The following is a 27,318-nucleotide window of genomic DNA, read 5'->3' as shown; positions in this document are numbered from 1 at the left end:
AAAAGTAAACATAAGTTTCATGGTGCCTTTTCCTTTCACTTGTGTAGTAGAGGAATTTCCCATATATAACGTAGTTCTATCATTAACTGCTTTCGAAGTCTTGAAGAAACTCCTATTATTACATACATGATTAGTTGCACCAGTGCCAATCCACCATGCTCCATCATCTTGGAAAAGATTGACCTCAGAAACTATAACCACAAATTTGTTGTTGTTAACACCTTGTGTCTTGTTTTTCAAAAGTTTACATTCTGCCTTAAAGTGTCCAAGTTTGTTACAATGAAAACATGGTCCCTTTTTGTTCTTTTTTGATCTTATGACTTTTGTCATTCATACCGACGGAATGTTTTCTTTTGTTGTGTGAGAACAACTTGTTTGATAGTTTATGTTCCATTGCATGGACCTTTGAAGTCTCAAGATTCATTTCATTAGAATAATTTTCTTTTTCATCATGCTTGACTTCTTTTTATTTGCAATAATCTTCTTCTACTCGAAGATAATTACCAAGGTCCTCGAGAGACTTTTTTTTTTTTTATGTTTTAGAGTTTTCTTAGTGTCTCTTTATAAAGAGGGAAGCTAATCAATTATTGAAGATACCACATTAGCTTCATCCATTTTAAGACCATATTGGTTAAAGCTATTTAGAATGCATTCAAGCTCATGCACTTGCTCTATAACAGAATGATTATCAACCATTTTGTAATTATTGAAACGACTAACTAGAAATATTTTGCTACTTGCATCTTCAGCCATGTATCTTGCTTCCAATTTGTCCCAAAGTTATTTTGCACTAGTTTCATTCTAGTACCCATCAAACAATGCATCCGACATTCTATTAAGAGTGTGTCCCATGCATATGTAGTCATTGTTATCCTATTTTTGCCAAAAACGAGTTTTATCCATGGATTCTTCACCACCTTCTTCATTTGGTCTTGGTGTGTCTAGAACATAAGCGACTTTAAAAGTTGTAAGGAAGAAGCGTATCTTTTTCTACCATCGAATAAAGTTTTCTTCTTTAAAGTGATCTAACTTGACAATGTTGGTAACCATCTCTTTAGGTGAAGCCATTTTGAATACCACAAAAATAAGTCTTATAATTGTTGATGCAAATGGGGTTTAGATGTAATTCAAATAACTAGAAAAATTAACTTCAAGACGGGTTTTTCAATAGACGCTATTTTTAAGACTTATTTCACCCTCACCACTCGATATGCAAAGGGGAATAATGTGAATAACCTTAAGGATAAAATGAAGCCAACGTCTAACTTTTTCTTGCACTTTATGAGAGTAGACAGCTACATACACCTGAAGATTTGCAAAGTTGTTTGACTTTAGAATCTATTTTTTGCAGCAAGTAGATTATAAAGAATTTGGACACTTTTGTTGTTGACAAGAACTTAAGTGTTTATGTTAATAGAACACAATACTTTTCTACTTTTGTTTTGTTTTTGATTTTATATGTCAAAATGGTTGGTAACAAGCTTTTTATGTAGGCTTGCAAGTGTCTCTTCTTCAAAGACACAACCCTTTCATTAATACACCATTTTGTCTAAAAAGCATCTTTACATTTTGCTAGACATAACTTTTAGATAAAGGTATTGTTTCAATAATCATCTTATAAAATGATAACTATTTATTACATAAAATATAATCTTTTAGTTATAATTTGAAACAATAACTTTTCATATTTAAACTTTTAAATTATGATTTTTTTTTTAATTTGTCTCATAACTTTTGGATGTCATTTTACTAAGAGATAACTATTCACATGAAAACTTCCCTACAATCCAATAGTCATATTATGTCACTTTATGTGATATAACTTTTGAGTTAAGATAGCTTTTCATTATATGACATAACTTTTGATTTTGAAAATACACTAATAACCCTTTCTCTGATGTCGCTGATCCAAGAAATCTTTGGACAGTTTTTCTTCTTTTGGATGCCCTTACCACCCACAAGAAATAACTTTCGCTCCCTTTTAAACCCCATGCTATTTCTTCCATGTGCTCAGCTTCCAGAGCTGCCAAGCTCCCAAACGTGACATAAACCACAGATTGTTCTGGCTTGTCATTTAGCCATTTCATGCAAGCGTCAATGTTTGGCCTGAAGATGCAAAAACCATAGACTTCATCACCCTGGAGTCGCTGATCGAAGAACATAGATGGTACGGTTGGCCCAATTGTCTTTAATGGCCAGAGCTTTGCCAAGCAATCCGTCTCCTGCAAGAAAATTCATGAAAGCGAATAAGTTTTTGATACTAAAGACCTTATGGATACGCCAAATTAAGTTGTGACTACCAGACAAAGACACAGTTGACTCAATTACCTCTTTCTCCAACTCATAGAATGTATTAAAAAGTACCAAATCTGCTTCGTCAACATTGGCAAACTGATTCAGCAGCATTTCAAAGAAAGCAGGGTATGACCCCAAATCAGAAATGAAAGAAGGCATGTCCTGGTGTTTGAGTGGAGGCAATCCAGGCACCAGAACTTCAGGCTCTGTGAAAGGAAGCTTGACCAAGCCCTTATATATATGGTAGTATATGCTGCCAACAGCACTAGGATGAGTGAAAAACACAGCACCAACCAAGCCAAACTTGTTCGCAACATCTAGAGCCCAAGGCAAGAAAGAATCGTAGACTATGCAATTTAAGGGGCAGCCTGATGCATTCAATTTCTCAACAAGCTTTGTAAGAATTAGAGGGCCGACCTCCCAGAAGCGCTCAAGGTAGGCCTCAACACTTTCTGCATGGGTGATGCCGCCTTCATCATAGCCATCGGATATGGTCTCAAGCGCAATGGAAATGGACGCTGCTCCGTGTATGTTCTTGTACACGGACTGAGGAGTGGCTAATGTGACTTGAGCCCTTTGTGCTGTAAGCGCTTAGAGAATTGGAGCATAGGATTTAAGTGGCCTTGGGTTGGGTAGGATAAAACCAAACAGTGAGCTTTGTGGGAGGCTTCTCGTGCATTTTCCATTCTTGTTCTTTGCACAATCTTAAGCTCTCTCTCTTGCCCCTTGCCAGCTGCCTCTATGGTGATCTATAGGAACTGCACAACTCGTAGCCGAGGAAGTAGTGTGGTTGTGGTCCATCTTGATGGATGCCTTTGCTTAATATCTCGAGCCTTACCTCGAACGAGGAAAACACTCTCTCCTAGCAATGGCAAAATAGTCATGACCCCACTCAATAAAAACTGGCTTCAATGGATCCTACTCAATTATTTATAGAATTTATATTAATTTACATGAAGTAGTACAAATTTTGTAACCACTCCATTAAAATTAATTAAAAACAGAAAAAAAGGGAGGGTTAAACAAATTTATTTTTCATTCATTCTTATAATGAATGATATGTAGCTTTCAAAAGGGCTGTTCAAAAGTTTTTATATTTCAAAAGGGTTAAACAAATTTTCTGAAGCCCACAAATTCCTGAGACATTTCGCAACCTCAAATGATAAATCATTGTCAAAAGGCGATTAGACAGAGAGTTGGCATGAAACACATGGATGCCATTATTGATTTTTTTGCTCTGGATCGGCTGTTTTACTCATTTATACAATTGCAAGAGTTCCCCACCCATGAATGCCAGCTGTTGCATTATTAGATCAAACTAATATAATTAGTATAGTTATTATTATCATACATACACATATTGTATGATACGACATGATATTAATAAAAAATTATATATATGTATCATATTTTAATAAATATCAAAAATGTTTCGTACGTGACGTATACAGTCGATATGTTTTTTATAAATTTAATTTTGATTAATTATTAAAAATTTTAATTTTTTATTATTTTTTAAGTTGAAATATGAAAAATTATATTTTATAAGCTTTAATCTTTAAATTTTAAATAAAAAATTGAAGTCTCATTTAATTTTAACATGATAAATGTTTTTTATTTTTTAATTAATAAATTAATATAAAAAATATATATTTTGTTTAAACATGTATATTATTAAGAAATATATTGAAAGTTTAAATTAAAAAAAATTACTTTTTAATTTATGTCTTATAATTTTCAATTTTATTAAAAAATATAAAATTTCTTTCATTTTTTTATTTTATATATATAAATATTATTTATAATTAATTTTAAAATTTTTTATCATATGATGCGATATTAAACTAAAAAACAAAATTTGTGTGGATTTAAAAACTATGCTAATTAGGCTATAGTGCGGTCCAAAACGGTTGGAACAGTGGGGAAAATTCGAATTTCAACCAAAAAAAAAAAAAGGAAAACAATTGTGATGGCAAGTGGCAATGGACAAGGTAAGCCTCTTTACTCCTCACAACTGTCCCGAAAGCGAAACAAGCAAGGCCAGGCCTGTCCAGCCTCCAGCATTAACGGAAAGAACCCTAGTCTTTCCTCTCTCGACGGACTACAGCAATTGTTTATGAGCAGTAAATAACCCAAGATTCACCAACAAAGCCTTTTTCCCACTTGTATAATTTCTTACAGAATATCAAAAATCAAAAGTTTAACTGCTTCAGTCAAGCTGAAAGAAGATCTTCTTTACATCTACGAAGACAAACCCAATTCTGAAACCTCTTCAAACCATCAAAACTCTCACAACCCATTTCCAGGAATCACCTGAAATTCCAGTTCCATGGAGTTTAATTGCTCATCTCCTAACACCATCCCTGTAGTTTCAACTTTTGCCTCTCCCTTTGACAATTCTCCTCCGGTCAACTACTCAAATTCCTCCTCGACTAGGAAGCCCATAAGCCTATGGCCTGGAATGTACCATTCACCAGTAACTAATGCTCTATGGGAAGCAAGGTCCCAAATATTTGAGAGACTCCTTGACCCACCAAAAGATGCGCCCCCTCAGAGTGAGTTGCTCACCAAAACTCCTTCTCAAAGCAGGACCGGCATCCTTTATAACTTGTCATCAGATTATATTTTGAGAGAACAATATAGGGATCCCTGGAATGAGGTTAGAATTGGGAAGTTGCTTGAAGACCTTGACGCTTTAGCTGGGACTATCTCTGTCAAGGTACTCTTTTTACAAAGCTCGTTCTTTATATTTGGGAGACGACAAATGTGCAACCTTTTCGAATGGCTAAAGTTGTGTTGTGTTGTGTGTTCGTTTGTAAATTAGCATTGTTCAGATGATGATAGCACAACCAGGCCTCTCTTGCTGGTCACAGCTTCTGTTGACAAGATTGTTTTGAAGAAGCCTATTAGTGTTGACATTGATCTGAAAATAGTTGGCTCTGTCATATGGGTTGGGAGGTCATCGATTGAGATTCAACTCGAAGTTATTCAGTCCACAAAAGGTGCTTTTATCTTAAATATATGATTAGCTTTCAAATTGAAAATTTTAAGATGCTATTCTGGTACCAGAAAAATGAAATAGATAGTTGGATACAGTTACATTGTAGCATCTACTTTAAAGAAGGGAGAAAATCATGACTTTGCATTTCCATCAGGCAATTTGAAGATTAGCTGATTAGAATTGCATTTAAAAGATATATGCATTCACTATTCGCTGAGATATATTCTCGTACAAATCATTAACACATTATAAACTTTTCCATATGGTATCCATAATTCCTTTTAACTTTTTCATTTGCATTGGCTGACGTTTCAGATATAAATCATTGTAACAACTTAGTTGTATATTTTCCTAAAATTTTGAGCTTTGCCCAGACTGTGGAACATAATGGTGTGGCTTAGAATACAGTATTAAAGTTTAGATCCATCTGAACTCTCAATGCTTTGTAGTTAAACTCAGTTCTAGTGAAAATTCAAGTCAAAGCATGGCATTGAACTATCCTATTTTCGATTCTCGCGTTGACTTTTATCGATAATACTAAATTCCTTATATACTTCATTTTATAACTTGTACTTTACTTGACAATAATTGACAAGCTACTTTCAAATTTTTGAGAGCCTTATTTGCTTTCATACCCAGATCATCTACGTATTAGCTCTATATTTCCTCCTTGAGGGCTTCCTGCTATATCTACATAGTCATCTTCTCTTATTCATTCCATATCTAGAAAAGCTGTATCCTTGTCTTAGCAGAATTCTGTTCTATCTGACATAGATATTTACTCTCCCCCTCCCCTACCCCCCTCTTTTTTCTGTCATGCTGAAAGGAAAAATATTGAAAGATTCTATCCTTTAAAACCTAGTTAATATGCGTATATATAAACATTGTCCGCACAATTCACATGTTGTCCTTTAAGAAGGAGAAGCACATTGTCCGCTGACATTTATGTAACTTTGACTCTTTGAGTGCGGAAGTATCATTTATCCTCTGTTGTGAGTTGTGACAGTGACAATTTCTACTTAAATGATATTTTTTCCACAAGCAAAGATAGTATATGTAACTGACATAAAATTTTTGTTATTGCTTCTCACATTAAAGTTCTCCCTGCCTGCTGACATGTTTTGATGGTCTTGTTAATGGCACTGAAATTCCATAACCTACGTACAGGTTACTTTTCTTTAAGTTATGAGAAATAATCGGCAGTTTATGAGACTGCACAGCTGCTAGCAGTGTAATTCTTCGGAAAAGTCTTCCCTTTATAGACATATTAGCTTTAAGTTTAGCTGTGATGAGTTACACTTTAATTTGATAATGTTATTTCATGCAGAAGACTCAGATGTTTCAGATTCAGTAGCTCTAACAGCCAACTTCATCTTTGTGGCCCGTGACTCTAAGACTGGGAAAGCTGCTCCTGTTAACCGGCTTTCACCAGAAACTGAGCATGAGAAGTTTCTCTTTGAAGAAGCTGAAGCCAGAAGCAAATTGAGAAAACGGAAAATAATAGATAGAAGAGAGTTTGAAAACGGGGAGGTAAATAGGCTGGAATCACTCTTGGCTGAGGGCCGAATCTTCTGTGATATGCCAGCCTTAGCAGATCGAGACAGCATTCTTCTAAGGGATACCCGCCTTGAAAACGCTATGATTTGCCAACCACAGCAAAGGAACATCCATGGTCGAATTTTTGGTGGTTTTTTAATGCACCGAGCATTCGAGTTAGCTTTCTCAACAGCTTATGCCTTTGCTGGACTGGTGCCTTGCTTTCTAGAAGTCGATCATGTTGATTTCTTAAGACCTGTAAGTTCCTTTCTCGTTTTTATGAGCTTTTAGCATTAACTTAATCGTGACTCAGAGAGAGAGAGAGAGAGAGAGAGGGGGGGGGGGGGAGATCCTTATATATGAAATGGGAGGGCCTTACAGTTAGTCACTCTATGCATTTAACATTTGGGACTTGTTTCTTCTTCTACATTTCATGCTTGGTGTTGTTTGAGATCATTGGAGTGTGCTCCAATCTTTCCAACACCCCCTAGCCTCCCCCCTCCCGTCCCTTTTTCTTTCTTCCTCGGCCTTCAATCATTATTTTAAGCATATCCTTGTGAAACAGAAAACGAAGAAATTTTCAGATGCAATATTAAAGTGTCCTTGAATATATAGCGTAACATGTTTCAGCTTCTTTTATTTGCATTCCCACTTTGTTTGGATGTGTTTGGCTGGGTGTTAGCTTTATATAGAAGACATCGAGTTATCCATTAATCTTTTGGGGAAATTTTATTACTTAAGTGAAGAATATATGTTTTTGAGCAGGTTGATGTAGGGGATTTCCTTCGTTTGAAGTCATGTGTTCTGTACACAGAACTTGAGAATCCAGATCAACCGCTGATTAATGTTGAAGTTGTTGCTCATGTTACAAGGCCTGAGATCAGATCTAGTGAGGTAAACCCCTGCAGACAGACTGCACTGTTACAGAACACAAGGCAGCTGTCTTATTAATTCCATAATCGCAAAATTCATAGTTATATTGTAACATATTATATCTTTGTCTATCTGAATCCATTAAACAGGTATCAAATACATTTTATTTCACTTTCACTTTGCGGCCTGAGGCGAAGGCCACAAAAAATGGATTTAAGATTCGAAATGTAGTTCCTGCAACAGAGGAAGAGGCACGTCGTATTATAGAGCGTATGGATGCTGAGCTGCTGACACGTCAAAATCAGTGATGCAGGAGCAAATGATGTTTTCTAATATAAGCTGCAGATGTTGTTACTTAAATTTGAGATAGTTTGAAGTATCTAAGACATAAATAAACTTGGCCGGTTATATTGTGGGGGCATGAGCCTGATGGGTGTCTGATTTAGTGATATTTTCCCTTTAAGCATCACAAGTATTATGTGATGAAGCATTCAAAACATTTTTCAGGTATGATGTCTGTTTAGATGAACTTCAGTTTAGCCTTTACCCTTGTTGTCGTTCCATTCTTTTCTGATTTATCGCGCATTGACAAGCTGTTTGGATCATGATATTAGACATTTCTACAGAGCCAGTGTTCAGTTCAATCCCAAATTCAGGCAACTCTAAAATCTTTGTTCAAATGTTCAATTCTTCACAAATGTACCAGGAAAGATGGATAAAAGACTTAATTGTATATAACAGAAAATTTAGTCTAGTATTCTCTCTTATATTTAAATGGCGTCTCCATAAGCCAAGTTTCTGATAGGCTTACAACACATCCAACTAATTCAGCAGACTGCCTCGCTTCTATCCCATGAAAATCTCCTCTCGTATATTTATCTAATAACAAAACCGTTCCCAAAATATTGTACATGGATTTATACAGATACAAAAATAAGAAAAAATAAATAAATAAATTACAAAAGACCTTGCAGGCCAGGCCATACAAGCTCCAAACCCAGACCACCCAATTTTGGCAGGCAGCTTCTACCGATAAGTTTCGACCTGTTACAAGCTGCAAACACTATGGTGATGCAGTCTCGTCATCAGAACCATAGTGCGGCCTTTGTAATCCGGGAAATGCTTGTTGCAGCATCGGATTCACGGGAACTGGAAAAACTTGTGGCATCATTGGATTCACTGGAACTGGGAATTTATGGGCCGAACTAATAATAGTTCGTTCGTTTATCATGCCAACTTCCTTGCATACCCGATCAAGAACTGTAAGGAAATCTCTCACCACCAAAAATATTCTAAATGGGTGGGCTTCTTCCTTTGCTGAGTTCCCATGGAAGTATTCTGTAATCTCCTTCACTAGAGATAGAGCCACACTTTCATGGGCTTGAATCCTTATAATCTCCTCCTCGGCCATTTCCATAAACCTGTTCATTGATTCTGAAAGTTTCTTGCTGCTGTCATCTGACCCCATCGTTTCATTTAATTTTAGAACCTCGCTGATGTTTCCAAGGCCTCTAGAAAGCTTAGAGACATCACCACTAAGTACCTCAGAGTCCATTGCAGCAGCTTTCTTCACATTGGTGAGCTCTGAACTGAGACCAGAAACAATTTGTAAACCCAGCTTCCTACACCGAGCATCTTCATTTAAAGTGGAGTTTGGTGTTTGGTTTTGGTTGGCATTCGAAAGCCGAGCACCCTCAGTTCTTATGATTTCTTGCACAACAAAATGCAAAAGTGTAGTCTTCCCATCCGCACCCTTGACATCAACAAGCTTAAGGAGCGTATCAAGTTTAAAGGCATGGGCATCACCACGGTTTGTCCCAACATTCATGCGGTTCCCAGTCTTGAGCACAGCCTCTAGAAGCTTCAAAAACATCCTACTGTTTCTCAATTCCTCACAAGCAGCCTGTCAAAAGGAAAAAGAAATGAGATACAGCTGAAGATAATTCATGATCCAGCAATACTCGTTTCGATAATCCATCATTAAAAAACAGGCTTTAGCATTGACAGTATTCTGTGGAAAGAAGCATTGCTCGCATGCTCAGGCAAGTGAACACACACACACAATATCTTTTAGACTACTGCAATGATTACAATAGCCAAAATATAAAGAGCAAAAAAGCTACATGTTGGATCTTGATATTCTTCCTGTTAAAATGCCTATACAAGATTATGGATTGATCAGGCAGTCAGGCAAGAAATAACCTAAAGTCAAGGAACAATTAATTAGTCATTCATATTTTACTTCAGAGAAAAACTTTGACAAAGGTTTCAATTGTCATTGATATATGTAGTCTTAGAAGTTGAAAATTTCTAAATGACAATGAAGGATATGGTAGTTGGACAATATCCACCTTTTAACACAAGTGGAACTAAGCAACTAACAAAGTAGAAAATAGGACGAAGGCAAGAAAATGTGCAAAACAGACAGAGTATTGAATTGAGTTGAATTACCTCTAGAGTTTCAAAAGACTTTTTGAGGTATTCAACTTCAGAGTCAAAGTTGGCTATGTACAGCATTGCATCCACCCTTTTAAATGCAAACGGTATATCAAGAACAGTTTTCAAAAATTTCTCAGCAGGACCAAGCTTGACTGGCGAATCATCTTTGTACTCCTTCAACTTACGTTCTTCTTCCTTTGTTGGAGCCATTTTCAATAAACTTTCAAGAAGTTCCATGCCAAGAGTATCTGCATTACCTGTATCATCATAGATGTGATTTTTAGTCCCATACAGAACAATTCAAGAGATAAGAAACCATGTGGTTGATCATAGGCAAGGATATTAAAGCTGTCAATGCAAACTCAAAAGAGCAAGGGTTGCCAAAAATATAAAGTTGTCTGCTTCTTGTCTTGTATAATATAAAGTTACAAATAAGCATTTAGTGAGAATATCTTTTCTTAGTATATACAGAAAGCCAACTATTTCACAAGAGTTGGCTTCATTCAAAAACTAGTGAACCATTTAATTCAGGATCCTCAGTTAAACAAAACAATGCAAATTATTGAAAAGCATTTGGAAATTAAAGCAATCAATCATATTATGACAGACAATTCAATCCTCAGTAGTTTGCACCACAGCAATGCTAGAAATGCAAACTATATATTTTAAATGGGAAAAAGTTTCTGAAGTAATCCAAACTTAAACTATAATAATAACTTTCATTCAAAAACTTGCACCATGAACTGTTACGCACTGATCCAAAGTTGTAACAAAACCACTAAATTCACTGACAACTTCAGCTGAAAAAATTCTTTAAGTAAAGCTCGAGGAGCACAAGACAAAATGCCATAACAACAGGCCAGCTTAATGACCAATGAGTAAGTTATGGACCTTTATGTCTTAAAATCAACAAAATTTGAACAATAATTGCAACCAATGAACCAAAATGTCATATTTGATATTTTTAAATAACAATTTTACCTTCTAGAAGGGCTTCACAAACTTCCTCGACAGTCACATTGAGTGCCCGTAACAAAATTGCAATGTTCTGAGCCTTTTTGGGATCCAGCACTCTGTTCTCTTGGTTTGGTGATGGAAGAACAGAGCGTGGAGTTGTTTGCTTTGGTTTAGAATTTGGTGTGTTTACAACAAATAGTGTTTCAATCATCTCCTCATTCAACCTGCAAAAACCAAACTCTTATCAAATTATTCAAAAATGCAGTAGAACCGCATGAAAAAGCTTAATTCAACTAAACTATAACCACTAAAGCAAGAACTCCACAGTTAAGGAGAGGTTGCAATCGTACTTAAATGAGCTTGATCTGAGGTGATCCCACACCATTTCACGATCAGAGCTGGCGCGCACTTTATCCCAATGTAACGGCTTTAACTTGGGTTTCGAAGCCTCCTCTACCTCCACTGCCTCTGGCTCAGAACTCGTCGGCAACTTGGCAGGAGAAATCTTAATTGAGTTTTGTGTCATAAACGGCATGGAAGGGGGCATTAGAGGAGGCGGCTTCGATATCTGTTGTGCAAAAGATACTGAGGAAACTGGTTTTTCCCAGAGCCGTCGTTGCTTTGGAGGTGGCGGAGGTGGTGGCGGCGGCGGTGGAGTCAAGATTGGCTTCTCTAAAGCCCTGCTAATTCTAACCGGAGATGCATCTGGACTTTTCTCCAAGTCTCTTCCTGGTGATGAAGTAGCCGAAGATGACAAAGAACCCTTATTGTAATTCGAAACGCCAACCATCAAGGGAGACATCTCTGGGCTTTTCTCGAAAGCTCTGTCTGGTGATGACGAAGCCGATGATAGCAAAGGAGACCGCTCATTCTCGTTCAAAGCTCTGCCTGGAGATGTAGAAGCTGACGACAGTAAAGGAGACCGTACAACATTTCGACCCATATCATTAACCATTCTCGGGAATTCACTCCGATTGTTTACCATGTTTCTATCAGGTGAAGTAGACATCTCTGGGCTTTTCTCCAAAGCTCTGTCTGGTGATGACGAAGCCGATGATAGTAAAGGAGACTGTTCATTCTCGTTCAAAGCTCTGTCTGGGGATGTAGAGGCTGAGGACAGTAAAGGAGACCGTACTACATTTCGACCCATATCATTCACCATTCCCGGGAATTCACTCAGATTGTTTACCACGTTTCTATCAGGTGAAGTAGAAGTTGAACAAGCTGACGGAGACCTTGTCTCGTATCGATCCAGATCATTAATTGGAGCTTCTTTAGCCAGTGAACTAGTAGCAGCTGAAGATATAATCAACGGAGTCCTCATGTTCTGAACCAACTCATTAAAATTCCTAATAGATGCATCTAGCTTCTCTATCAGAACTCTATTTGGTGAAGTTGTAGCCGAAGACAGCGAAGGTGACCCCATATTACGATCCGGGACAACAGATGAATTCGGGTTCTCGACCAATATCGGAGACAAGGAAGGAGAATGCACCCTCTGATCATCAGATTCTTTTACAAACACCCTATCCGGTGATGTAGAAGTTAAAGTCAGCGAGGGAGATTGTGCATTTCCATTGGACGCATTCGAAACTCTTGGTGAGTCTACTAAAATCCTCTCCGGAGACAAAGAAGGTTGAACTTGCACGATTTCTGGAGATTTCGGGTCGGATCTTCCCGGACTCAAACTAACCGGCGGAGAAATACTAAGAGACTGAGACCTGGCGGGTGAACCCGAACTCGAAGATGAGCACGAACAAGTACTACTAGACTGAATGCTTTTTGCAGCAATCGCCGCAAGTACTCTTCTTGACCCGGATCCCGTTCCACTAGAACTCTCTCGACCGCCCAGCGATCCTCTCGGCGAATAAAACTCTTCTTCTTCTTCTTCTGTAACCGACTGCACTTCACCGTCTCGAAAGTTCCGACCAGTGTTCTGTCGAGACAAAGGCGGCAACGGCTGGAGCTCCGGGGAGTCCATTTTCCTAGGATCCAACGGAGTGTTGCCGCGCGAATTATTGGAGCCATCGTCAATTCCGCCTCGTGAATTTACCAAAGTGCCAAATAAAGGAATTCGGAACTGGTTGTGGAAGTTTTCTGAGCTTACGACGCATCAACATTGCTGTTGGGTTGTTATTGCTATTGGGGTATAATCTGCTGCTGTTGTCTGATGTTAAGGTCTTGTTATCGTCAAGAAATTACGTTTTTGCCTACGGCGTCGGCAGTAGAAAAACACGATAAGGGCGGCAACAATGGTGGCGGAAATGACGGCGGCGATTGCGAGGATGAGGAGTTTTTGGGAATTGCGTTTGGGAGAGGGAGTGTGGGGGAGGATAAGGGAGGAGATGTTGGCAGGGAAGGATGCGAAAGAGGCAGGAGATGGAGGAGGGAGCGGAAGGGAATGCAGGGAAAAAGGGGGAATCGGGAGGGGTGGAAGTGGAAGAGAGAAAGGATACTTGGGAGTGGGAGGGGAAGGAGGAGAAGGAGAAGGAGGCTCAGATGGAGGGATAGAATCTAAGGAAAGAAAGGTTGATGGAGGATCCTACGGGTAGGAATGTGAAGTGAGGCACATGATAGAAACAAGGACAAGAAGAAGAAGCAGGAGGAGGAGGAGGAGAGCATTGTGCTTTTGCAGGTGCGGCGGGAGGGGAGAGAGAGAAGAAGTGGAAGGAATGGAGCTAATGGTGTGAGGTTTGTGGGGACTAATTGTTTCTTTTCTTTTCTTTTCTTTTCCTTTCTATTCTCTTGTGAGGGGAGGGGAAAGGGAAAGGTTGGTGGAAGAGAGCAGTAGTCGTAGTAGCAGTAGCAGAAAGAGGAGAGACGAGGGAGGTGCATCCAGCTAAGATTCTGCTGGTGCAGGCAGTTGGGGAGGGCTATTTTCTTTATTTGTTTTCTTTTTGTATTTGTATTAGACTCGCTTAGACTGAGTTATGCTTTGCTGAGATGAGACCTAGTTTTATTCACAGCAAACAAAAAAAGGGCACATCTGAACAAAAAATATCCTATCGGGTCTCATGTACCCCTCTTCACCTCACCACCATAGCATTGCTTTCAATTCCCAATTTACTCTTGAGAATCCTTTCTTTCTTTCTTTATTTTTTTGTTTTTTTGGGCTTGCTGTCACCGTTATTGTTATTATTATCAACATTTAAAGCTAAATCCAAAGAGATGGTTTCCTCAGCCACTAATGATAGAATCCTGGCTCCCTAAAGGTGTCCAAGTTTCTTCTTCCTTTGTTAGAGGTAACATGTGTTATGCATATAAAGTTAAGAGAAGAACACTTGCGCGTAATCAACTTTATCATAGTATCAATTAGAGAAATGTTGAAGGGAGATAACCTTTTACGTGATCAACTAAAGTAGATGCATATTCCCCAAATCCACAACTTTGAAACTTTCTTTCGAAATACTTACTAGTTTTTAAAGTGATACTGAAAGTGTGAGTGCGACTTAAGCTTTTATCCAAAAAGTCTCTTTCCTTGCAATCCCATGCAAAACAATCCCCTCTCTCTCACCCCTTGTTCTCTTCCTCTTCTACACTAGATTTTTCCCTCCCATAAATAAATAAATAAAGATTTTTTCCATGCAAACAACAAAATCCCAAAAGCCAAAGGATCCTTAATTCTTTTTAAGAAAAGTTATAAGCGTTAAAACAATGTAATTTATTGATATCATCTCACAATAGTTAAACATGTATTTTGGGACAAGTGTTATTAGAGTCTGCTAGCTAATATCGTTAAACTTAGACCATAAATATTACAAGAATGATGACCCTTTTCTGATAGAATATCTAATTCGTAGGGAGAGTAGCCAAGAAAGAACCATGATCAAGTTTTAGTAACTCTTTAAATTTTATTTACTCCAAACACGGTCTTAACCAAATATCTGAAATACAGTGAGAAATACAGAGCAGCGGATACATGGTTGACATAAGTTTGTAGAAAGGCGTGGCTTTACACTCTAGCATTTTACCGACATTTACGGGCCGCGATTTTAGGTCAATAAAAACGGCCTCGCTCAAATGTACTTGCGTTCGAGAGCTTGGCATCTTAGGCTCCGATAGTTTCACTGACCCGTCACTCACCCTCACTTTCACTGGCCTTTTAGCATTAACGACCTTTTTATATCAGACGGCTTGGTTGATAAGACGCACCACCACCCAGCCACATAATCGGTTCATTCTTTTGTTAATAATAGGTTAAGGTTGATTCTTTAACATTTGCCTCCTAATCTGATTGAAACTGCTTAACAATTTATTTGCCCTTGAATTTTTCTTGGCCTTGCACGACAGTTTTGATTATATGGCGAAAGAAAGAAAGAAAGAAAGAAACCTGGAAAATCCGATATGGCTTTGTACGAATGCAGAACATGGCAGTGGTAGCAGCAGTAGTACAAAACTTGGATTCCACAAAAGGCATTTATAGGGAATTACAGGGACGAAAACAGAAGACAAATTAGAAACCTTCCAAGCATTTGGAAACAGTGAGCACATGTGGGAACGGACCCCCTCTTTACAGCACCGACACTCTCACCTCCATTTGACGCTGACGCAGTGACCCAACAACAACCCAAATCAAAGCCTAAATAAACAAAACCCATGGCTTGTAGCTGTAGTTGTACCACCCCACCCCCTTTTTGATTCCCGTCACTTGGGACTGGGCGACGCTTACCGTTTTCGTATTTTTTATTTTATGTTTTGAACTAAATTATAATATTCGTGGATCTGACCTAACCATCCTCTTTCCTCTGTTTATGCCCATATATAACTTGTATGTTATATTGTTATTATAATGACTTATTATTTGTATAAATAATTGCAAGATGATTAATTGAGGTTTGTTTTCCCTCTATGTATGCCATCAGCACCACCAGCGAGCCGACATCAATCAATATAATTTTCAGAACCTCTGCCTGTGATTGCCTCACTGCTTAGGCTTCTTCTTCTGTTAAACTATTCAGTCAATCACTGATCAAAGTGTTCGGATTTTACAAAGGAATGAGTGCAAATGTGTTTATTCAAAATTTTGTATGAAAAATGATTAAAGTGTAATAATAATAATAATCATATTATATATATATATATCAAATTTTTATATAAATAATTTAAAAAATTAAAAATTAAAGAGTGACGGTTATCATTATTTGTTACCTCTTTGAGTACGTTTTTGTTTATTTTGCACATCTTATCGTGAGAATGAATTGCAAACACATATTATAAGTTATATCCATGCAACTTCAATGAAATCGTAAATCATTAGATAGGTTAATGTATGCATTTTTTTTGACTTTTTTTAATATAAAATATTTACGTGCAATTCAAGTTAAAAATAACACATAATTATGTAAATATGTATCAATAATAATTATTAACAATTATGTCATTACTATTATATGTTGCATTGCATTGTTTGTTGTTTGGTCGAAAAAGAACCAATCCCTTATTGAGTAGCTACATTCCTTTCCATTAAATAAAGGGTTCGGGCTAAACAATTTCTTGTAACATATGAGATTGCTTACCAAACCATACACTAACAAGCAAGTGGGTGTTAATTGTTCTTCATATATATATATATATATATATTTTTTTTAAATTTATATGTAAGATACCCAATGGTGTACATGATTGAAGAAACAATTCCATGATGAAGCGAAATAATTGCAAAGTATTTGTACTCTTTCCCTTACAAAAATGGGTTGCATTGCATGACTCCCACGACAAGCATATGCAAAAGGGGGAATGTATTCCTTATTATTTTGTCAAATATACTCAATGTTCAGTAAATTATACAATTACGTAAATGGTACTTAATTTCTTTTCGGGTACATCGTGCAACATACTTCTTTCTAGCTTTGCTTTAGACAAAAGTGGTGCCAAGCAGTCATTTCATCCCATCATGCATCAATAAACCTATCAAGCTTCATCACTTAAACAAATTAACTATTAACTTAATTAGTGCATGGTGATTTACCCAAGAAACCATATATATTAGGGTTATAATTAGAGATGAAGTAAGAGACTAATTACAGTGTTATAGTAAAATTAAGAGCAACACGTACTTTCAAATTATCCCTTATTCTCTAAGTTGAATTATTAAGTAAAGAAGCAAATATAGGAGGTGAGGCCATCAATGTCAATTTCTTTGAAAGTGACTATGATAATTAGTAGCCATTCCTTGCTATTAATCTTACAAAATAGATAGGGAAGTCGGATCAAGCCAAATTTTACAACAACATATATAGTTGGCATGATATCCCCTTTTTGACTTTTTCTTCCCTTGTTATATAGTGAGACTTACATTTGAAATTTAAACATTTTATAATATTTTTCCTTTGTTATGGAGACAAATGTGTGATTAATTTGTGAAGTTCTTTTTAAAAAAATATAATTATTAGGAGAGATTAAATTTGGGCCTTATGCATTTTAGTATTTGCTTAAATACTCAAATAAATATAAAAATACAAAATTTCGGGTTTGGCTTTATCCCAATTTTTTTTATGCTAATATTGTAGATTACTTCATTTGTTTAAGCTTAAAAAGGTAATAAAATTGTGCAAAATTCTTTAAACCTAGTGTGTAATCATGTCTGCTATTGCCTTAACCACAAGTCATTATTATATGTTTAGGCTAGGCATCCAGTAGGGTATATCTTAAGGATTCTGTCACTGCCTAATTTTTGTCCTGAAATCCCCTTTTGATCCCACATTTGATTGAGTTTTCAAATGCTGGTGACTTTCTCTTCATTCTTTTGGACTTTAAAATTTATAGGAAATACCAAAAGCTTCGAAAGTGAGCCTTCTCTCCCCTACCAAAAGTTGAAAGATTTTAAAAGGTCAGGCCCAAGACTTTGTTTTCTTCCCTTTTTTTTTTATTAGAAAATTTCCACATATAAATGACAAATCTTTTTTCTTTAGGGTAATTAATAAATGAAAAATCTGTCTAGAATTGGACAAAAATGAATCCACTAGCCACCTTAAACAAGAGTAAATACTCACCTAAAGCGGGGTGGATGATGATGTTATTGTCCAATAAGAGCTAGGGAAGGCTAAAATTTACATATAGTTGTGGTTGTTGTATTTGTATTCTATCTGGTGGCATGAGCAAAGGTTCAGAGACTCTGGGTCGCTGGTCTATGTCTTGCTGCTCGCATTATGCATATATATATATCTATATATTTGAACATTGCTGCCACCTAACACATTTTGTCATTTCTTCACCAATTTATCAAGATTTGGCCTTAAGTTGATATACATAAAAGTCACAGTGCGCAGTATAGACAGACCAACTTGTTGGTTCCAAATTGTGATTTCATGCCCCTTCACTTTATATAGCAAAAGTAAGAAACAAAATGTTACATGCATGGACTCATCTATTTAGCTTAATGTGTTTATATTCGAGACTTTTCCGACACCTGAAATACATGCAGAAATAATATTTGATATTTCAAAATTAATGTAAATGATAATTATTTAAAGCATGACGTATTTGATGTTTGATATTCTATTTTAAATGTGTGTTTTATATAGATTTTAAGACATAATAAGAATAAAGGGTTTGTCGTCTTTAAAATAATAACGAGGACATGGGAAAAAGACTGCATGAGGTACTCGAGACGAGACATATACTCCTGGCAACATCCTCAAGCTTGGATGTTTGGAATCTATTTCTTTCTGTGAGTAACGGGTTTAGGGTAATTAAGTGCAGCATCTTAGATTTTTGCAGGCACAAACTTTATAGGATACTTGCTAAACAAGATAGACCAAAAAAGGAAAAGGGGGAGAGAAAAGCAGAGGAAGATGAAAGTGGAATGAAGTTGTGGTACCATAGCATAATTGTTAACCATGTATGTAAATAAGAAAGCAAGAAGTGTGGGGATAAGGAAAGGAGCAGTCTCACTTGCTGTCAAAAAAACAAAGGGAACTTTATTTGTCTGGAAAAGCAAATGAAAAAACAAAGGGGAATAAAGGGAAAGTTGATGGTGATTTTCAGAGCATGGGAGAGCAATTATAAAGCAAAAGAATATTCAAGATCAAGTTGCTATTGCTTTTTGCTTAATAGTAACAACAGTGATTTGCAGCTATTAAACATTTTCAGGCTAGATTTTACCAGCAGATAAAAATACTTTTGGACAAACTAGAAAAAATTTCTTTAATGCCTTTTTCATGACCATAAATTTAGGGTCATTATTGCAACCAAAATCAATAATAACTCCAATTTCATAGGGCCTTGAGAAGCATTATTAGTGCCTAGGACCGTTAAGGAAAAAAGGGTGTAAAGTTCATCATTGTATCTGGAACTACCGTTGGTTACTTCTTGTAAGATATTATCCTATATGAATATGTGTAAGCCTTTCATCTTCACTTGTTCCAATGATGAATTTCTTGACGGTTTAATATATTCCCACCATTGATTTATATGATGATGGGGAGAAGGAGAAGGAGAAGCCCTTGATGGCCTAAATTCATTTCACATGTGAAACAACTGGACTTCTTTCCTCCGTAATAATAATAATAATAATGCACTAACAATTGTTTTGGATTCCATAATTCTTTTGTCGCTACATGGCTTCCTTTGTAGTTTTGAGCAGATGGATTGCTTCCTTTAGAAGAGGCACATCCCAAATAAATAAATAATAGCATTATTTTTAGGCTAACAAGAACTTTCCATTGCTTGACGTATTTTTACTAGTGGATCTCTCAAAACCTAGATTACAATATCACTGGCTCTAAGACTAGTTTCCAAAGAGGCATACCCTACTGCTTTTTGGTTCAGTTCATAGCCAAAAGCAGAAAATAATAGTATGGTTTCATAATACCATATTTTACCCTTTGTTTTTGAATATGGTTGTCGGGGATTCGTAATTCTGTATGTTATTCTTTTGATGCTAATTAACCACATTCTCAAAAGTCACGCAAATTGGTCATCTTTGAGGTGCTGCTGGCCCTCCAACGTCAAAGAAAATGAGCCAACTCAACTTTGAACATGGTGATGGCGGCATTAGATCAATTATCAACTACTTGCATATATATATATATATATATATATTAGATTTCATTGGCCGACTATAATTTTAGAATCTTTGTCGTGCTGACTGGCATCGTTTTTAGGGCTTCTGATGTATATTTTAATTCCAAAGTCCAAAAACTTGTTTGGTTTTTCACATACACAGCAGTGAACTCGATACCAAATGATTAGAAAAAGGTCCAATTTATTAGTATCAAAATCATTAGACATCTATCTATAATCCGAAAAAAAGAGGTGGCGCTCCTTTGATTCTGTTTACAGCTGGAAAGTTTCAGTCAGGAGCTAATTCCGCTTCAGATTACTAATGAATGCCGATGGCCGCACCCTTCTTCACTAAACTCGTACATCTATAGTATTACAAACTAAACATGCAATTAGCCTGAGCAGACAAGGGAATGACTGGTAAATTCACCCCAAAATATGCTTCGCCCGATAACAGATGAAAAATCTGTTAAGGGCAAACAATAACAATAATAATACTATTCCAGCCAGCAGCCAGCGCGGCCCCTCATGTTTCTGTGATGTTAGCTTGACGATCCAATTATAAGGGGCTTTCAATTGACTTTACCACCCCCTTCCCCTTCCAGAAGAAAAAGAAAGAAACTAGGGATCCATGTGACAAAGACGTGCCTTACAACCTTTTAGAAACCCATTTGACGTTAGACATGGTTATGACAAAAAAGGGCTGAGGTAATTAATACAACAGCCCCATCTACCTATTCTTTCGACAATCAAAAGCTGCAATTCCTAAATCAAACGGATTTCAGAACTAGGCTTTTAACCCTCTAAAATGACACAAGACTACACCAATGTGTACATGCAGAGTCATCCACGTGCTACAAAAAGAAAGATCAAAGTTTTGCAAGCTACCAGTAATTATATTAGCCCAATGTTATGATACAAAAAGTCCATTTTTCAGCATCTTATACCTTGCATGAAATATCCATCAATGGGTGAATTCACCTTCTACACATTCTTTAGTCAGTTTACAAGCTACTCTGCACAAAAACAAGAAAAAGGCTGAGTGAGACAACATTTAAAACCTAACTGGCATTTAAACACCCTTCCCCCAACCCCACTCCCAGAGCCCAAGATAAAAGGACAATACTAATAACAAAAAAAGCCTGTCTCATAAATAAATAACAAGTCACATAATGAATAGTGGGAAGAGAATTGAAATTCAATCCTATCAAGAGAATAGGCCATGTTTACATCAATTCAAGAGTAAGAAGAAGGATACATAATTTATTTTAATAATAACTATCCTTCTCCTGCTCATCAGAATCTTTATCCCAAAACTACAATTGTGAATATTTGAAATATGTAACTAATTAACGATGTAATTTCCTCTAAACAGAAGCCAAACAATGCTATTCCACAACCTATTCAGCTACAGAATTGTCTGGCAACAACGAAAAAAAATTACTAATTTAGCCGATCCACTGCTTACCACCCTCGCTACATGGGCTTGACTGAAAAAGTTGGGAACAACATTCTATAAAAGCCAGTTGCTCAGCTACACGTACAAAATTGCTATGTAAATACTATTTTTAAACATTTTTAAAAACTGTACTAAACATTATGCAGCAAACAGTCCACCTCTAATCCACTGTTAATACACTGAAATATTTAGTGTTCACAATTATTTATTCATTGTATCTTGATTGCCTGAGTGAGGTAAGAATGAAGTACATAGTGTTTTATCATATAGGGAGGTGAAGAACATTATTGTAGATCTAGGGGGTATATTCATATATAACTTTCTGTAAATCCTTGCACTTCAATACTCGTTTCACAGTGTATATTATTTAGAGGAACAAGAAAAATACAATGAGAATCAACTAAAACAGCACAATATGGACATTCACCTCAAGAAATGTAGAAAACATTAAGCAAACCCTTCCAAATTCTGACAACCATCTGAAACAACAAATGAACTATAGAATGCCACCATTTCAGCCTGCTACTTTAATTGCACCAACTTCATCAATTTTTGAGCTTTTATGCTGCAACAAATTAATTCTATAGCGTGATTAGAGTGAGCCAAAGGGGTTAGTAGACAAGGTATATCGGCAGTACTCCTGAAGGAAGTGAGAGTTAATGCTAAACATATAACAATATAAAACATAATCCATATAATACAACATAACAATGCAAAACCAAGGCTGATATGCATTACCTTACTTTTTTTGTGTCTGTGAACATCATTAAGATCTTCATCTCCATCATGCTTCCTTTTCTGAAATTATGTGAATTATAACGAATTTTATATGAATTCCATTAAAAAGTAACTAAATTTCAAACAAGGGGACTTTTTTTTTTGATAAACTTTCTGATCACAAATCAAAAGGCAAACTTGTGCAGGGAGACAGACAACAGTTGTTTTATTCCTGGCATTGGCAGAATTGCTTGTTTTTTATAGTCAAAAGAGAATGCCTCATGCATAGCATAAAGGAAATAATGTGGACAAATTAGCTGAGTAAATTTTTGAGTCCTTAGGCAAATCATCAGAGCCATACTAGTGAGGACTTTAACAATCTTTACACTATACTCAGGGCCAAAATAATCAAGCAATAGCTGCAAGATGTAACAACTTCCAACCTTTTCATGGTGCTTTTTTGAGTGATCAGCACCAGAATCATGATGCCCACTTCTATCCTTCTTTTTGTCCTTGTCTTTATCTTTAGTTCGATCTTTGTCTTTATGACGGTGCTTGTGCTTCTTATGCTCTTTATCCTTCTCCTTATCTCTGTCTTTGTGCTTTTTATGCTTCCTTTCTTTATCTTTGGCTTCACTCTTTGATTTCCCAGCTATCGTAGGAATCCCTTTCTCACTCTATGAAATAAACAAATGGTTAAGAACTCCAATCGAGGTGACGGCTAAAGAAGAAAGAAACATGTCAATAAGAGTAAATACTGATTTACGAAACAATGGCACAATGCCTAGGACTGCCCTTTAGCTTAAGAAACTTAAATAATGCTAAGCAGTTTTCTTACCGATGGCAATTCGACAGGAGTGGTTTCTCTCAGCTGGAAAGTTTCCTTAAGAATATCGAGGTCAAAAGGCTGTATGCGGGCATTAGTGTCTCTGTTGTGGGATGTATTCTGAATAAGCTGGTCCAACTGCATCCCTTCTCCTTTTCTGATTTCAGTGTCTCCCACCACATTATGAAGATAATGTGTGTCTGAAATTGACAAAGGAAGAGGTCTCTTGCAGAAGAAGTCGTGGTGAGGCAACAACTTATAGTGACTTATAAGATCAACAGCACCACTAAGTTCTCTTGGTCCTAAATAAATTTATCCATATAAACAATTTCTCATCAGTTAAAAAGAACAATAATAATAAATCCAGTGCCAAATAACTTTACATGAAATTACAGTCACTGACTGACTGACTGACTGAAATTTTCCATCCAAACATTTCAAATGTTAAACCAAACCAAAATCATCTAACTAGTGTCATATGAGTAATACTGTTATGCAGCATGCATCAAGTGTGACTTTTGCATCATTTGAGCAACTTAGTTCGCAAGTAATAGATAGTGGACGGTCTTATGCTGATGTTCGGTAAGTATTTGATGAGGTAAATTGAATAAATAAAATAACTTTATAATCTCTCAACATTTTTAATTTAATAATACTTCAGTACTCTTTTATAAGGAAAGTTTTCAAGGTAAAAAATATATAAGACAGATAGTTTTATGTATAAATATACGACAGTTATGTAGTGATATAAACAAGCTAAACAACCATCATGCATGAATTTCAGATATTTTAGAATGACACAGTATACAATACAGTATTGAGAGTGCCATATCATAATGATACTGACTGATATCAAAGCAACATCCTTAAATTATTTTCCTCATGGAGAAAACATACAGTCTGCAAACTTTATCGGTAAGGATACTTTATCAGAATAATTGACATATTCTAAATGACAGATGAAAAGGGAAAAATGGAAAGGGAAAGGATTATAAAGGAAAATCACAGAAAACAGACTTAAGGCCTAAGCTAAATAATCCAATTGCACCTATGTTTACCAAAATGCTTTTAGGCCTCATAGAGATGTTAAATTCCATCCAAATTTCTTTACAACATGGCTTTGTGAGGATTTAGACCCCTTATGTATGTTTGAAAACATTATTTGAATTTATAACATTGAATGATAAATAGAAAAAATTAAGAATTGCTTATTTTCAATTAGGTTCATAAAAAGAATAAAGTTACTGTCCTTACAAAAGTTAAATTTAGTTTAAATGAAAGTTGGCGGTACGACTTTCTTTTTCAATTAGGAATCCTCAATATGAAAGAGATATGCATATCTTAAATAAGAGAAAACAAACCATTTGGGCAATTCAAGGTTTGGAGGAAATGCTCATTTTATGACAGATCTTGTAACTAATTCATTAAGGGCTTAAAAGAGAGGGAGAGAAAGAGCCAACATGGTACAGGAGTATTCTAGAATTTATTTCAATGGGTATCTTGATATTATCTTTTTTATGTTTACTGTTTTATTTAGTTAGTGGTCATGTGACTACCATGCGATCTGTTAATGAGTTTGAATAGCTAGGATCCGATTGGCTTCAGGCGTATGCAAGGGCTAGGATTAACAGCTGCTGTAACCTTAGTACAAATAGTCTTTTAGACACATTAGGCAGCCATATTATACTTGGATATTATTGTTAGAGGTCTACAACCCTCAACCCCAGTTTCATTGCTCCAACTACAATTTTACATCAAATACAGTCCCTATGCTGGTTTTCTTTTACCCTTTTAGTTTTCTATTCATTGTTTTCTTTTTCCACACCACTATGGCTAAGACAAGCACAATTAGTTGTTAGCACCATAAAGGGTAGTTTTAGAATTCAACACAATCAGATATGATCAACTACAAGATTCGAGATTCTTAATTCCTTTCCTTCAATTTGTAGTTTTCTCATTCAGGTAGAAGACTGGAAGACCGTCAGTCTCAAACTTGAAACATCTGTTGCAGTATGGCAATATGATAGGCTAAACTTCAGAAGAAAAATAAATACAACCACCAAGATAAAAATAATCCACCAATGACGAATATTACAATAGATAAAAACCTAATAGCATATCCAAAGCCCTATCTCAACTGAACAAATGGAATGAGAACAACAAAATACAATAATAAATCAACATTCTCAATATATAGTACCTTTTCCAAATTTCTTGCCTTCAAGATCCATGGGTTAATGATTCATGAAACATGTACCATCATCAACTGCAATGTTGTAGCCATAGTCAGCGAAAAATCCATGAAAATCAAGTAAAAACATCTATAAAGTCAAACAAAGATTCAATTAGATCTTCAGTAGGTATCTTTGGTAAGTTGACCATAACCATCACAGGCCTGTCATATATTGTAAAAAGGCCAATTCTAACATTAAGAAATTGGAATCAGGAAATGTGTACATACCTATGGTAATACATTTTTTTCTCAATTTGTTCCCCTTTTACACAGTTTGAATGAAACTAGGAAACTTTTTAGCAGACATTTAGTTATGAATAACAAGGAAGAAGACCCACTGCCCCTCTGAAACCCTCCTTATATTTCAAGTAATTTAATGGTTGATATAATGCACAGTTGGGCAAAGGACATTTTCAAGTAAAACTGATAAAGGCTTGGTAGCCAGATAACAGTTTCATTTCAGAACAAAAAGCAAAATGGTTGTTAATATTTAGGTTAAACATAGCAAAGCAGCACAAGCTAAACGCAGGTTTATGGGTGGATTTATTAGGGGGCATCTGACCCAATAAATCTAATCAAAATTTCAGGATGCTTTGATAATATCTATGCTGCCCCAGTTAAATTTCATAAGAAGACCATGGCATTAATTTCCCAAATAAGCCAACTAATAGCATATTTTACTTTACAAATATATTCTAAATTCCTTGTTTACTAATTTTTCAAGTGACTGCTTTTTCATTGTACTGAGAAATAGAAATTGAACTTTTATGGAATTGGAATACCTAAAACTTTATCTAAACATGGTTTCAGCTTATTTTAAGTCATAAAAGGGTTAGCTAATCACCTCTAACTTTGCTACAAAATTCTGCTTAACAACTAAAAACATGAACCTCCATTTATGCTTCTTCATTTCGCAGTACCAGCTAATATTCCATATGTAACAAACACCAAAATTACAAACTTATATTAAATTTGCTCCGTTTGTAATTTCTTCTCAAATTCTCATTTCCACTAAATTTCTCACCGGAAACTCCATATTTATATCAATTTCCAAGAAATAACATAAACATAAAGAACACTGCGGGAACAGGCACTAATTCTATAACAAAGAAGAATTAGGGAAAAAACTTCATAATTTATCATTAAAAAAACTTCAACTAAGACACACAAAAAACATAAAAAGAAATCAAGAATACCTCTAACGTGGAATCGAAAAGTTGCTGAGGTGCTTTTTCAGATCAAGAGAAAAGAAAGCACAAGCTGGAAGCTCCCCCCTCTTCTTCTTTTCAACTCAAACCTCGCGCTTCACTACCAGTACAAGGAACCTACGAAAAATCAACAAATTCAAATAAAAAAGCAAAACTAGATAAAAATTTAAAACGAAAAGAGAAAGGGGAAGCTCGAGAAATTGACCAGTGAAATGAAGAAAGCGAAAAAGGTTGGAATTGAAGGGAATTAGGGAGGAGTACAGAGTGTGGAAGGGTATAATCGGTAGATCAGAGAAAGTTCGAGAGAGTTCTGAAGCAGGCCAGGAAGGTTGTACTTTTTAGGGTTTGCAAGGGAACGACGGAGACTTTTTTCGACTCCTCTCAGGCTTCGGGTCCGTAACTTCCCTGGGTCTCGGGCTGTTTATTTACTTTTTATTTATATTTTTTATTTTTATTAGGGGTGGGGGCGAATACCGTCGGGTTGTTTGACGCCTCGCCGATGTTTGTTTGACGCACTCGAACGGGCGCGGGACCCCCAAACCATAAAGTGGGAAGGCCAAAAAGATTTCTTTATCATTAATTCCATAAACAATAATGATTCATATACATCTTTTTAGAAGAGGTTAATGTCTTCCTAATCATAATAATAATCAAAGTCTACAGCAAAACAAAAAAATTCTGCAAGAAAGAAAAAACTCTAGATAATAATAATTCATATTAATTTAGGATTAAGATAAATTATTGTAAAAGATTGACATTTAAGATTTTAAT

At 36.1% G+C, this 27,318-nt stretch overlaps 4 protein-coding genes across 9 annotated transcripts; 1 reads left to right on the top strand and 3 right to left on the bottom strand.

Moving 5' to 3' along the window:
• Nucleotides 1-1,679: 1,679 nt before the first annotated feature.
• LOC110429384 (UDP-glycosyltransferase 74F2-like) lies at nucleotides 1,680-2,981 on the bottom strand. Its single transcript, XM_021445405.2, is given in 3 exon segments — nucleotides 1,680-2,222; nucleotides 2,329-2,861; nucleotides 2,864-2,981. Coding segments are annotated over 3 exon segments (1,074 nt in total). The 3' UTR covers nucleotides 1,680-1,799.
• A 1,334-nt stretch (nucleotides 2,982-4,315) lies between these two features.
• LOC110429184 (Thioesterase/thiol ester dehydrase-isomerase superfamily protein) lies at nucleotides 4,316-8,268 on the top strand. The gene is made up of 5 exons (XM_021445092.2): nucleotides 4,316-5,014; nucleotides 5,120-5,297; nucleotides 6,624-7,090; nucleotides 7,598-7,726; nucleotides 7,855-8,268. Exons 1-5 carry the CDS (start codon nucleotides 4,625-4,627, stop codon nucleotides 8,011-8,013), a joined length of 1,323 nt encoding a protein of 440 aa, XP_021300767.1. The 5' UTR covers nucleotides 4,316-4,624; the 3' UTR covers nucleotides 8,014-8,268.
• A 165-nt stretch (nucleotides 8,269-8,433) lies between these two features.
• On the bottom strand, nucleotides 8,434-14,108 carry LOC110429183 (formin-like protein 1). The gene is given in 10 exon segments (XM_021445091.2): nucleotides 8,434-9,608; nucleotides 10,157-10,401; nucleotides 11,126-11,325; nucleotides 11,452-13,165; nucleotides 13,168-13,197; nucleotides 13,200-13,295; nucleotides 13,298-13,494; nucleotides 13,496-13,547; nucleotides 13,550-13,618; nucleotides 13,621-14,108. Coding segments are annotated over 10 exon segments (3,759 nt in total). The 5' UTR covers nucleotides 13,937-14,108; the 3' UTR covers nucleotides 8,434-8,768.
• Nucleotides 14,109-20,897: 6,789 nt separating this feature from the next.
• On the bottom strand, nucleotides 20,898-26,974 carry MED19A (mediator of RNA polymerase II transcription subunit 19a-like protein). Of its 6 annotated transcripts, none has more exons than XR_016350742.1 (8): nucleotides 26,753-26,974; nucleotides 26,536-26,664; nucleotides 25,307-25,372; nucleotides 23,119-23,408; nucleotides 22,724-22,957; nucleotides 22,307-22,361; nucleotides 21,991-22,144; nucleotides 20,898-21,120 (listed from the first exon to the last, which is right to left on the bottom strand). XR_016350742.1 is itself a non-coding variant. In XM_021419405.2 (7 exons), exons 3-7 carry the CDS (start codon nucleotides 25,335-25,337, stop codon nucleotides 22,124-22,126), a joined length of 615 nt encoding a protein of 204 aa, XP_021275080.1. In that variant the 5' UTR covers nucleotides 25,338-25,372; nucleotides 26,536-26,664; nucleotides 26,753-26,973; the 3' UTR covers nucleotides 21,991-22,123. The 6 variants fall into 6 exon arrangements, 3 of the variants coding, with proteins under 3 accessions (XP_021275080.1, XP_021275078.1, XP_021275079.1); XR_016350743.1 differs by having other exon boundaries at nucleotides 20,898-21,115; XR_016350744.1 differs by having other exon boundaries at nucleotides 26,809-26,963.
• Between the last annotated feature and the right edge of the window lie 344 nt (nucleotides 26,975-27,318).

This window comes from Theobroma umbraticum, unplaced genomic scaffold (genome assembly GCF_002168275.2).
Source record: "Theobroma umbraticum cultivar Fairchild unplaced genomic scaffold, ASM216827v3 scaffold_44.0, whole genome shotgun sequence".
NCBI classification, from domain to species: Eukaryota; Viridiplantae; Streptophyta; class Magnoliopsida; order Malvales; family Malvaceae; genus Theobroma; species Theobroma umbraticum.
Note: the sequence above shows the minus strand (reverse complement) of the source record. Positions and strands in the feature narration are given on the sequence as shown.

Bases quoted from the DNA above. Each gene is read 5' to 3' on its own strand.
- LOC110429184 (XM_021445092.2), top strand. From the start codon at position 4,625: ATGGAGTTTAATTGCTCATCTCCTAACACCATCCCTGTAGTTTCAACT. The intron at 5,015-5,119 runs GTACTCTTTTTA...TTTGTAAATTAG, and splicing joins CTGGGACTATCTCTGTCAAG to CATTGTTCAGATGATGATAG. The intron at 7,727-7,854 runs GTAAACCCCTGC...TCCATTAAACAG, and splicing joins CTGAGATCAGATCTAGTGAG to GTATCAAATACATTTTATTT.
- MED19A (XM_021419403.2), bottom strand. From the start codon at position 25,337: ATGGATCTTGAAGGCAAGAAATTTGGAAAAG. The intron at 23,409-25,306 runs GTACTATATATT...AAATTTATTTAG, and splicing joins AGGCAAGAAATTTGGAAAAG to GACCAAGAGAACTTAGTGGT. The intron at 22,129-22,301 runs GTAATGCATATC...AATTTGTTGCAG, and splicing joins ACAGACACAAAAAAAGTAAG to CATAAAAGCTCAAAAATTGA.